General features: G+C 38.6%; 1 protein-coding gene across 1 annotated transcript in view; it reads left to right on the top strand.

The window, feature by feature from the left end:
• The first annotated feature begins 1,317 nt into the window (after window positions 1-1,317).
• Window positions 1,318-13,187, top strand: part of LOC124162917 (nucleoporin p58/p45) — a 38,569-nt gene continuing 26,699 nt past the window's right edge. Inside the window, exons 1-4 of the mRNA XM_046539653.1 lie at window positions 1,318-1,519; window positions 2,772-3,052; window positions 4,955-5,047; window positions 8,095-8,268. Coding sequence (XP_046395609.1) covers window positions 1,461-1,519; window positions 2,772-3,052; window positions 4,955-5,047; window positions 8,095-8,268 — 607 coding nt within the window. The 5' untranslated portion in view covers window positions 1,318-1,460. The remainder of the gene's footprint in view (window positions 1,520-2,771; window positions 3,053-4,954; window positions 5,048-8,094; window positions 8,269-13,187) is intronic.

The raw sequence follows: 13,187 nt of genomic DNA, 5'->3' as shown, positions 1-13,187 counted from the left end.
CGTTTTCTTTGATGAAGGAAACCACCCTATTATACAGCTTGTACTTAGTTTGGTAATGTTTCCTTTGGGATCATTAGTTATCATCGTTGTTTTCTGTAATAATTCTGATTTTGAATACTTCTACTTCTAATATATATTGATTGAAAATAACTCTTAAATTTTTTGACAATTTTTCTTGAGTGCTGATTTCTTGTTTGTGGAGTCTTTCCCTGAACCAGCGTGTGACCGACGATTGGAGTTCCCTATGTCTCGGGCTTGCGTGCACAATCTCCAAGATTTAACGACATAACGCCACACCAAGCCCATGGGGTGGGATGCCAACTCTCTGGCCACTGCAAGCCTAGGTACTGGAATTTGAATTTTTCGGTGTGGCTCCGGTAAAATAAGTTGGCTGTTATGAGGGTTGGTGAATGAAGTAATTTCCTGGAGGTTTAAGTGCATCACTTGTTAGTGGATTGCAAGGAATGCCTGTAGGACATGAAGACCACATTTGTTTACTGAGAAAATTCTATTACTAACCTTGCAAGGTCAGGGTTATAGTAATAGAGCAGACCATACTTCACAGATGGTTCCCATCTGTGAAGTATGGCCTGCTGAAGTTCTAACAGAAGATACCCCTAGGCACTAGGATTCTTTAGGCATTCTGAGGCCATATGCTCTTCTGGGGGAAAAAATTCTCCACCAACCCTGAGTCATAGTGGCAGAAATGTTATTTTTTACGATGTGATTATAGCCAATTATTTTCACCTCAATTATTCCTTAATCAGTCATCTACCATTCGCTGTAATGATCTGAAAATCACCAATTTATATATAGATACCACCAATTTACTGTCATTAGTTATTAGGAGTTGTAGGAGCATATATTAGTAGATATATAGAACTTAAATCAGTCCACTAAAGAAACTGAAAGTTAACAAATACAATTGAAAAATAAATCAATTTATTATGCTATTTGCTATGCTATGAATTTATAACTTCATTTGCGAGCGAAAATATGTGCATTTCTATTATGTCAATTTTGGAATTGCCACTTCCATGATTTTCAAGGAGTTTCTGCAAGAAAAAACTTGATAATAATTTTTAGTTTGATTTTACGTGGAATAACTGGGTTTTACCTAGATCAATTCTATAGAATATTCTTCGATTCCCTGAAAAAACGTAGTCAAATTCGTGGTATTTTTTAAATGTTAGAACCACGGTCTTAGAATATGAGAGTTAGAACTTGGGGGCTGTTGATGAGACTCAAATTTGAATCCCACCATCCCTGCGGGCCTGCGGCATGCTTTGAAAAATAACAGAAGAACATCGTATTGCGACGTGAGCGGTATGGAAGTATTTGCAACGCGCATGTTTTGAGGGAGATGGGATTAAGGAGTTGAAAGTACACTAACACTGTAATATTTGGAAAATTCTGGTTTTTCCGGTTCCACAAAGCGTAATATTGTACCAAATTCTATCATGGCTGGATTTTCATTTGGAGGTACTCCATCGGGTTCATCGTTCTCGTTTGGAGCGAAGTAAGTTTGAAATAATCTCTGGTTGTTTATGATAAGCCCTTGACGTTGAAGATGCATCCATCAGAACCGTGTTATTATTTCTGTGCAAATGTTCACGTTCTTAAAAAATTCTTTTCGATGGTGGTACTTTTAATAAACGCATTTGGTTTAGTCGTTACACCCAGAGTACTACCGTTGCATAGAAGAAACGTTTCACACCACCTTACCATTTAGTGAATATTAACTCCATATGATGTTCATTTACTTCTATTGAAAGCCTAGCATGTATTTATGTCACAATCATGTAAGTAAATGGGAATTATGGTGTTTTTAAATTCGTCGAATATCATAATGTGTGGCTTTCAATTCTCCGTGTTAGCTCCTGCGAATTAAGCGATCCCTTGAATGGTAGAAAGATCTGCCTGTTATAAAATAGAATTGTGAGCAACTGCCATTTTTCATATTCCTTGGGTTATATGTTCATATTTGATATTTTAATGTATTTATAAAAATACGGGAACCGAGAAAAAAAGGGAGTTTACAAATTTTATGCAAACTGGTTACTTATGATAAAATTAGATAACATGCCGCACTTGATTTGATATCAATTACATTATATTTCAATAGTAATAGAATGTTGCATGTGATATTAATGCAATATTCCATGGCTATATTGGAATTCACCTTACCTGAATTTAAGACGCCTTAATGCAATTAATCGGAGTCGGATCATAATATTTTTGACATATGTTATATGCTAAATTAATGCATGATACAAGACATTGATCATCCTGTGACTGTTATGACACCCATTCATTGATACTTTACTCTAGAGAAAGAAGAGAAAAATTGGCCCAGGGTCAGAAATACATTCAAATTGACTGCTAATTTGATGGAAATTTGAAAAAGACTCAATTTTAGGTTGTGTTTAATTTACATGACACATGCCCTTATTAGAGACATTTATCAAAGTGCTTATTGAGAACGGAAATATCATTACATGGTGATTGCTTTCTGTTGAAAGAGTAAGGTAATTGTTTAGATGACACACACTAATGTTACTCTATTGCGAGAGGTAATCCATGGATCAATGTACGGGTTTATTTTTAAATCTCTATCACAATCGATAATGATAAGGTAAATGAGTCATTGGATTTTTGAATTATCTCGTGGATATTATTATTGTTTTTGACTTTCTCAAGTGACTTGGATACATCTCAAATCATTGTTTTATGCATTCAACTTTAATTGAGTTGAATTTTTCTTTTTCCAGGACAACAGCATCTGCCGCTCCTGGCTTTTCTCTTGGCACCAATGTCCAGTCTTCTCCATTTGGAGCCACCAACACTGGAACAGGAAATCTTGGCTTTGGGAATTTGGGACAGACAAATGTGAGCTCATCAGGAAACACTTTTGGCCTCTCATTTGGTGCCCCTACAACCACAACTCCTGCTTCTGGAGGATTTGGCTTACAAACACCCCAGACGACACTTGGGGGCTTTGGGCTCTCTACTCCTGGGACAACCACCCAGCCCTCCACCAATTTCTCTCTTGGTAATCATTTCTTTTATATTTCCATAACGTTTTTAAATTTATGTTATGTAGAAAAGGGGCTATAAAGCATATAACTTTTTGTCTTGCAATTTTTTTCGGCTGTTTCAACAAATGATGTAAAATGTAAAATTCATCATGACTAAAGTGGCCATTTGTCCCAGTTTGGCTGGACAGTCCTGGGTTAAACTTCTTCTGAGGGCATCCTGTTGGTTTTCGAAAATTCTCTGCAATGTCCCTATTTCGTACAAAAATGATCAGAAATGTGTTTTTATAATAACAGTTTATGACAGAAAGCATAAGATGATGTGGCAACGAGAGTTAAGAATGAGAAAGTATCTTAGAAACGTCATTGTACAGTAGCAGCATTATCAAAGAACACCGTCAGCTTGGAGTCGAACATCACGATAGTAGCAACACAACGGCACACACAGCACCCTTCACCTTGGTCAGTTCCTGTCCCTACCACCACGCTACTCACCTCCTCTCTGTGCATCCCACCATCCATATATATGTAAATTAAGTTTGTAACGTATCAGTCTGCTGGCATTGAATGTAAACTCCATGGCCCCCTGCCTGGCGACAATGATGGCGATAGTTGAGAATTGCAGGAAGTGAATTCGCGGATTGGAGTTGAAGAGGTCCACTCGTATTGAATGCAAAAATAGATTGTAGTCTGCTGACTGAAGATAGAGTGATGCTTAGGCGACAGAAGTTCACCACATCACAGTGGCAAGAAGGTAATCCGTGGCTGGAGTTGAAGTGGTCTGGTAGCATTGAACAGGAAAAAAAATTCCCGCTTGTAGGTGCACGTCAAGAGATGAGTTGATTTGTGCTAACATGACACAATGCATTCTTTTAATACTATGCTGTGTAGTTTGCATTAAATGTAGAATTTCTGCTCCCACATTTTAGACTTGGTCCCAGCACTGTCGCTCGACATTGCTTAAAGGTGCGGGCAAAAAATGATCAAAAATTGACCAAAAACAGCCTGCCCACAAAACGAGAGGCATACAGTGGCAAGCCATCATTAATTCCTTCCTTGGTTCTCCTCTGCGAAACTCTAGCATTGGGGAGCCTGTCACTGGCATACCTCAATTTATTCCATGTCACCCAAAAACACTGACTATTTCTTGCAATTGGCCAAACATTCTCGCAATTGGGCCATAGTAAGCAACAAGGTAACAACCGATAGCCCAGCAAGGTTAACCTGGGAGCAGAGCACGCTGGTGGGCACTGCTATAATAATAATAAAAAGTAACGGTAGTTTTTTCATTCAACAAACCCATAGCCATGAATTTCCGACTTCACTGGGGATCCCCTTTCTCCCCCTCTCGCCCCCTGGTACTAAGATGTCCAAAGGTCTTGGCCAAAACATTGATAGCCACCCTAGTTATAACACTTTTTTAATCAAAGAAGGCTTTTTTGGAAAATTTCATTTGAAAACATGAAGATGAACCGTGAATTTGGTTATGGAGTGTGGCTGTGTCCATGCTCACACCAATCAGAGTATTTTATTTTGGGCTCCCAGTCCTGATGACTGCTCACACTCCATCTCTAGATCTGATTTATGGCTACCTTTCTTCTGAGGTGGCTAATGCACACTGTGGACTTGGGTGACTCACTCGGACAGAGCAAAATCTTTTGCAAGGGGTGATGAATGGTGCAATTCTGGTTCGAGTTCAGATGAATACAATATTTTTTAATACTCACTTTCAGTGTGGTGGAAAACATTTAAGGCATGCATTTCAATATTATTATTTTTGTCTCTCTATGGTCAGGACCTTTTCCTTTCTGAACTATCTGAAATTTTGCACTCATTGCAGCTCTTTAGTATGCATGTTGGAAATACATATTATATACCTTATTTTAGCACTAATGAGATAAAAATCTTCTTTAAATCAGGTTCTTTCGGGACTACGCCAGCATCCCAGCCACAGCAATCCACTGGATTGGGGAATTTTTCTACTTTTTCACAGCCTGGTGGACTAGGAACAGGTTTGTTTGACCAAAACTGGTTGTACAGGCGGTCCCCGACTTTCGTACACAATTCGTTCCCGAAAACTTGTACGAAAGTCGAATTGTACGAAAGTCGAACCATTGACTTCCATACTAATTAGGGGTTACGTTCCAAAAGAGCGGAATTTACGTACTAAAACCTTTTTTTCACGGAATTCATTTCAATTGACTTAATTTTAATAATATATTAATAAAACTCCTCAAATCATCTAATTTATTTCGAAAATACGCAGAAAATGCAAATATAAGTTTAAAAAACAAGAACTCCGTTGGCTATCGAGTGAAACTTCCTCTTGGCGTTTAAGTTGACATTCCACTTATTACGTCCACTATATATAAAAGGACATATCAAGCAGCATAAAAAAATGTATTCGTTGAACCCGCACTCTGGATACCTTTTAATTTTTACACCAAAATTCGATATTTGGCCGGTGACATTCGTGATCGCGTATATTCCGCATGTTATTCAAAAAAGACAAAATACAAACGAAATTCGGGTGATATTTCGTGCAATATCGTTGCTGAAGGTTTACATGAATTAAACAGCACTCAAACGAAAAAACACAATTAGAAAGAAGGTCTTACTATAGTTTTATTGAAAGCTATTCGATGATGTCTAGTCAACTTCTTTTGAAAAATATCTTCAATGAAGGCTTTCCTCTTCTCTTGATAAAGGAGCCTATAGCAGGCAGTCTCTCTCCCAAATAAATCACCTATATCAGAGTCAATTACCAACAATTACCTTCATTATATACGTTCATATTGTTCGCATATACTGCCGATACTGCAATTTGAAACAATTGAATGTTGGGATGCGCAATAAACATAGCGGGAATTTTAAAAAAATTACGGACCAGCGTCCGAAAGTCCGAATTTAGCGTACGAAAGTCGAGTAAAAGGTGTCAATTTTGAACGTACGAAAGTGCGAATTGTACGAAAGTCGAGTGTACGAAAGTCGAGGACCGCCTGTATTTGATATCTTAAAATGGGCTTCCATTGTAGCATGTAACTAAGAACATTATCTTTTGTTATTTTGTTAAGGTCTATCCATGACGAACACACCTTTAACCCTCTTAGTGCTATCCTTCTTCCAGGGATGGCGAGAAATACATTTTAATGAAATGTAGCAACTAGGAAAAAAGACAATACAAAGCTATTAAATTATTTCATATCCATCTGCAGTTTTTTTTAATTGATGAGTGTAAACTGGTTAATATTGACAACATATTTTTCAGTTTACTTAAATGTAAATCTTATATAATAAGTTAAAACAAATTAAATAATGAACTACGTGAGAGCCAATATGTAGGCCTGCCGCAATAGGGTGGTTTCCTATTATTTTTTTATTGCCTAAATCAAAAGATTATTACCCCTGGAGTACTTTTTTCACGCCTTTAGATTTTTAAATGTCGATATCTATTTTTCGCCATTAATTGAAAAGTGAAAATTTTCAAGTGCGTGAAAACACAATGGCTAAGTATGAATGCTGGGAAAAGCCCATGTGACATTCTGGTTCCGGCTGATGCGTGTGAGCCAACCTTGGTGTGAGGATATGAGCGCCGATACGATGCAGGCTGCTAGCAGGTAGCGCTTGCCTTAAATAAGGATTATTAATACCCTATCAAACGAAGGAAACTTTCCGACCATAGCCAATTTTAATACGTGATTATTGAGAGATGTTTCCTTGAGCTCTGTACCACATGCATGCATTGGTAATCTCAGATGTAAATCTCCTGACTACTCGTATAGCATCTAGGTCTCTGTGACGCACGAGGAGTAGCATTGCATGGGCACCAATTTGGCCTTTTTCAAATGATATTAAAATTGACCGTTAAGATTCGTCTAAACTGGGATTTCTAAAACCAAATAATTTGTATATTATGAATACATTGATGGTGGGTAACGAATCGCAATCAATGCCTTTTGTTTTCTTTGATGAAGGAAACTACCCTATTTTTTCCCGAGTGGCAAAAGCCGACATATCGGCCCGCCGCACTAAAAGGGTTAATAAATACAAATTTAACCTCACCATTTTAGATATAGCTAAAATAAGGATTTCCTAGCAACTTAGTTATATTTGCGCAGGTCCTATGCAGAATATTTTTGTTTAAAAAAGGTGGTATCGTATATACCTGTAATTTTTTCATTTACCTGACTGCATGCATGAATTTCTATTGGTGAAACATAAATGTAGCCAAAAGAGAGCTTGTCGTGAAAAAGTGTCATTTTTTTTAACAATGAACCCATCTTCATCTCATATTTATATTTTGCCATGTGATTTTCTGCGGTACCAAGTATTCATGAAAAATTGTTGAAATTTTTAAATCATGTTTTTATTGTAAAATATTTGAAAACAAATATTTTAATTTGTATTTTGAAAAAAGAATTTATCAGAGACCTATGCAGTGCTGTGTAGCAAAGGAAAGAACACCAAAAAAAATCAAAATCCTTTTCGGCTCTTTTGTGCGTTAGAAAAGCTCCAAGAGCAATTTGAAAAAATTCCATTCATACTCTTTTACCAGTTTTTTACAATTTTACATTGCAATATGTCAGGAAAAGTTAGGCGTAAATATGTAATAGAAATTTGGCAGTTTTCTTAGTCTTGACATCCACCATCGGTTTAAACCTTTATTAAAACAAATTTTTGCAAAATCTAATGTGGGGTGCTTAAATCTGTATTAAAATTGTGTTTATTTGACTTGGAATGACCTGTTATGAAAGCCTGTTTACACAATACATTAAAATGTACATGTTAATGTCTGTTTGCGTGAACAATTTTTGTAGATAGGAACGGAACATGTATGAATGCATGAACTTAATTAGAACAGGTTCTTTTTTTCTGTACATGCATTCGTACAAGTTGGGGGTTTACATAGGGCATTTTCATATTCATTCTCGCGTTCGTACATTTAAACATTAACTGGTACGGGTTAATGTACAGTTTAATCAGGCCTTAAGGTTTTCATATGCTGAAAATTTCAGAATTGTATAATAAATAATTAACGCATTTGTTTTCTACTATGTAGCTGGCACCACATCCTCTGGCTTCCTTGGTCTTCAGACGTCAACTACAGCGTCAAAACCTCTCCTGGGTACAGCTCCTCCTCTCGCTTTACCCAATCCCGGCTCCACTGCTGTTTCATCTTCCTTTGTTGGTCTGGGAGGAATTGATGTGTCTCAGAATAAAGTGGGACAGTCAGGTAAATCCAAAGTTCAATGCAAATTATATAGAGATGATTTTCCCTCTTTTCCTACTAATATCGTGTGCTAATATTCAATTTTGAAGTACAGTGCAACCTCGATATAACGACACCCCACGGTGCACTAATAAACACTCGCTATAGCGAATTGTCGCTTTACCGGAGGTGGAGCAAATAATAGTCAATATACCTGTTGCGAACAGATATACAGGAACAGGAGTGGTGCGGCGACAGATAAACATCTATTCGATAAACGTAAGCATAAATCCAGACGAAAGGCGATGTTTTTTTGCATCACTAAATTTCCTTACTCAAACAATGACTAACTATTCAAACAATTTATAAGCGCCACACTGAATAAAAATCATGGAAAGCATTGTTTCGTCAATCATTATGCCAATGCACATCCGACGAAGTCATTTTTCTATGCACTTAATTAGTTCATTTACGTGATCATTCTATTATTTTGGTATATTCCACTGAAAATTCAAAAATTAACTGACAAAACAGTATCGCGGTTATTTAATGCCTCAAAGGTTTCCATTGGTGTATGTTTATTGTTTCTGTACGTTAAGCGGCAGTGAAGTGAAATAACGCATTACATTTGTTTCTACAGGCGAAAACGGTGGAAGGTTGTATAACGTTCCCGCCTTGGAAGACTTTTTTTATCAGATAATGTAATATCTTCATCATCTACGGTAAAAAGTTTGCTAAGCTTGAAAAATGACGTGATTAAAATTGCCGTTGTTGAAAAAAAGTTTTTTTTTGAGTGTTACGCACGCGACTTATTTGAAATGATACACCGAGTTTACCACGGCACTGCAAACGAGAGTTAGTTGTTCTGTGAGTTCTTCCAGCGGCCACCAGGGGATTCTCGGCTACCCACGTGACAAAAGAGAGCGCCAGTACGACTCCGACCAGTGACGCGAATAGTTCACCCTTGTAAATCCGCAACGGAGAATAAATACGTCCATCCGGACAATTCACGCTGAGTATCATTGCTTCGTACATCGTACATCATCGCTAAGGCGCACTACCTACCTTTAAGGCCGTTTTACACGGTACACGGAATTGCGCAGGTTAGAGCTGCATTGATTTCTAAAATGGCGTGGAATTGCGCGAATGCATGAACGAAATTAGAACAGGGGCTATTTTGCCGTCTCGCATCCACGCATTCTCGCATGTGTTCATGGAAATTCACCGCTTTACACAACGCAATTTTGGTTGCGCCTTCACACGTACGTCAGACTGCGCAATTCCGTCTACCGTGTAAAACGGCCTTTAGAGGCATCATTGCAAGCAATACCTCATACTGCAAGGGTTTTGTCGGGGAGTTGTATGTAAAAATAAGTTCCGTTTCGTCTATGTTATATGATGCGGGGAATACTTCTAAAGATACTTATGATCAGAGTCCTTTCTTCCACGACTTCAGGTTTACACCGCAGGCATCACCAGCAATTGTGAGGGGAGATAACGCTTTGGTGCTTCGCATTAGTATAATCAACCTTCCGCACTCTTAAAATTCTCGATTCGCAATCTATCCCTAAAATACTCCGCTTCAGGCTTGGGCGTAGCCCCTTTCTCAGAAGTTCCCGCAGATTTGAATGGGCAAAACCACCCGAACAAAGCTCCTTATAACTCTTCATCGTCTGCATTCCTTGGGCGCTTTTGTTTTTTTAATTTTGCAGAGCGAATAGGAAGATAAATTAATTTCGACACTCTCATATTACTCCTTTATTTTTATTTTCTCGCTTAGACGTGTTTGGTGTTTTTTGGCCATGGTGACTGCCATCAAATGCTTTCTATTCACGCAACTCACGGACGTGCGGGTATGCTGCCGACTGCTTTCTGCCGCCCGAGGAACATAAGAAGATTAAGCATTCGCGAATGCTAATGCCACAATATTTTCACCAAAATTAACTACTTATTTATTGAACGACAGTTTACCAAATAAATTTGAGACTGAGCACTCCATTAACTTCATTTCTAACAGATCGCTAGCATTTACAGAGGTTAAGGAGTCTTGATGAAAGTCTTCCGGCGGTGAAACCCTCGCTATGACGAGAGCCAGCACCCAAAGGGTCTCGTAAAAATGAATTTTTTAACACGCTTATTATAGGGTCAATTGACGGTGCATTGGCTATCTCTCGTTATAGCGGGAGTGTCGCTATAGCCCGTACTCGCTTTAACGAGGTTCCACTGTACATGGAAACATCTTTATTACAAACCTCTGTACAACAAAACATCTCTTTGTAGTTAAAAAGATTATAGCACCGATTTTTCTCCCAATAACTTCTGTAGAACCTCTAAGCAAACCCCCGTGCTACAAAATTATAGGGAATCCTCCCCATTTACAAGTCACGACTCCTGTCTCAGATCAATGCATATAAAAAAACCTCCTGTAACAAACCTCTTTGTTAACGAAAACACCATACAACCAAGTCTACACCTGTGCTCAAGCATGAAAAGTGCACCTTTTTTTCAAAGTTTTGTAAAAAAAATATAGAAAAATGCCTTTAGAGGGAATTTTTCCAGCAGTACCTATTGACAGGGAGTAGAACCAGAGCGGAAGATACTTACTTAAATGCTCCTCTCCAAAAATGCGTTGACGGTGTGCAATACCTTTCAGCTGTTGTGTCTCTGAGGTCTGGTATGCATAGGCAAGTTGTTTTTAGATATTCAGCTGTAATTTTTAAACATTGTTTGTTCATCGTCAACTGTCATCAATCCTAAGATTGGTTTGTGGCAGCTCTCCACTCACTTCTCTTATCAGCTTATCTTTCAACGTTTTTCAAAGCACTGCATCGAACAAGTAACTTTGTATGCAGTCATGTGCACAGGTGCAAAGTAGTAGTATACACCACGGAGGGTTCATTCTACGACAGTGATTTAGTAAGCATGACCGTTGTCTCCTGTGCACAGTGTCGACTTGAGACATCAACAACTAGTTCGGTTAACCCGGCCTGAGATTCACCTTGAATGAAGATGGCTTTGTGGTGGAACTTGGTGACAGGAAACATAAGAAAAGATACACTGATGGATGTTCCACAGAAGTTTACTTAACCGACCCAGGTTTCGACATTACACTATGTACAGTGAGTCCTCATTCTACGTCACCCCGTTTAACGTCATTTCGCGATAACGTCACGAAAATTTTGGAGACCATCATTCGTTTATCGCACCTGTGCTTCGCGATAACGTCAAATATTTTAAATTTCGCGCGAAAAAAAAGGCGAAGCGGCGGGCGTTGCAGGTTGCTCGTTTTGTGGGCGGTAATACAGTCAGTCTAAGCAAAGTGTAAAACGGTGTGTTTATTCTTAATTGCGATTACGGTTTTAGCAAAAATTTCTGCATAATGAATTATTGCGTAGATGCGCAAGGTTTTACTTGACATAATGGTTTTCAGGAACCTAAAAAGTGATTTCAAGGCATTTTTCCGTGTAGAACTCGGAGTTTTTGTTGTCACTTTTTTCGCCGAGTTCACAATAATTTTGGTTCCAGTAACTGCGACGATATTTCAGTGATGATGATGCCCAGGCAACGCTCGCCCGGGCGACCACCATAGCGAAGCCAAAAAGCAAATGCTGGAAGATACAAAAATGGAGAAGGATTTACGTCACTGCTGCTATTGTCGTCGATGAAGACAGGAACTCGTATATATGCGATAGTTTGGCTTTCCCATCGTAAAAATGCCCCAGATATGATACGCTAACATTTTTTTCACGTAGGAATTGTGAGGTCTAGGAGCCGATATTCACTTTTTACATTGTTTCTTATGGGATATTATGTTTTGATTAACGTCATTTCGTTTATCGTCACATTTTTCAGGAACGGTAAGTGACGTTAAACGAGGACTCACTGTACTTTGAAAATGACATAGTGTAATGTCGAAACCTGGGTCGGTTACGTAAACGTCTGTGGAACATCCAGCAGTGTATCTTTTATTCATATGTTTCCTGGCAATTGGGAGATTAGGGTTGGAATCCCAACTAAACCAAATGATTTTTTCATGATGAATTTCATCCTTGGTGCGTATAGAAATGAATTTCTTTGGTATTATGTAGGAGAATAAAGGATCGATTAAATGCATAAAAGCTTTAATATCATATATCTAAATCTGTAAATTGAAGTGTATGTATAAAATTTCAATTTTGTCTTTCAAGACTTTGGAAATATTCAAAGCTCAGCGACATTACGCTGCACTACACATTCAGGGCAGACATGACCCACCAGTGGATCATGTAAGGATTGGTGGATCATGATACAGTAAACTCTCGATTATACGAAGCAGGATTTTACGAAGTTTTCGATTATACGAAGTGATAGTGCGGTCCCGGCGAAAAGCCTATGGTAAATACATGGTGCTATTCGATTATACGAAATATTTCGAATTTACGAACCTCGGATCGGTCCCCAGGAGCGAAAAGCATTTGTTTATACGAACTATGGCGAAATATTTGTCAACAAAACTAGTTACGCAGGCGTAAGTAGCTAGAAAAATCAGCGCTTCCAACTGTGGTTCATCAAAAGTGTGAAATCGTAAATGATAGTGCAACTTTGGAGAGAAAGGGTTCGCCTAAAACCTCACGGTGGGAATTTAGGGGAAGTAATAGTTAAGTAAAATATCGCGACTGATATAATGCCCCTATTTTCGTGCCTATTCGTAAACATCGCATCGACAATACTTCGTAGTTTAACATGTCAGGAAGGTCGAGCGGGGTATTTCGTACACTCCTAATTAACCCTTTGCACTGCTGTGAACGTACCTGGTACGTTCGCAAGGCAGGCTGCTGTGAACGTACTTCGAAGACTACTTGACTACTTTTCGCCGAAGCACTTCGAAGGGTCCCTAATCCGGGACCCTTTCCTCGACGAGCTCACCCTCGCTGGCCCCTCTCTTCGACCCTCCGAGCGTGGGG

This window comes from Ischnura elegans, chromosome 7 (genome assembly GCF_921293095.1).
Source record: "Ischnura elegans chromosome 7, ioIscEleg1.1, whole genome shotgun sequence".
In the NCBI taxonomy this organism is placed as follows: Eukaryota; Metazoa; Arthropoda; class Insecta; order Odonata; family Coenagrionidae; genus Ischnura; species Ischnura elegans.
The sequence above is the reverse complement of the archived record's forward strand: the minus strand, read 5'-3'. Positions and strand labels throughout refer to the sequence as shown.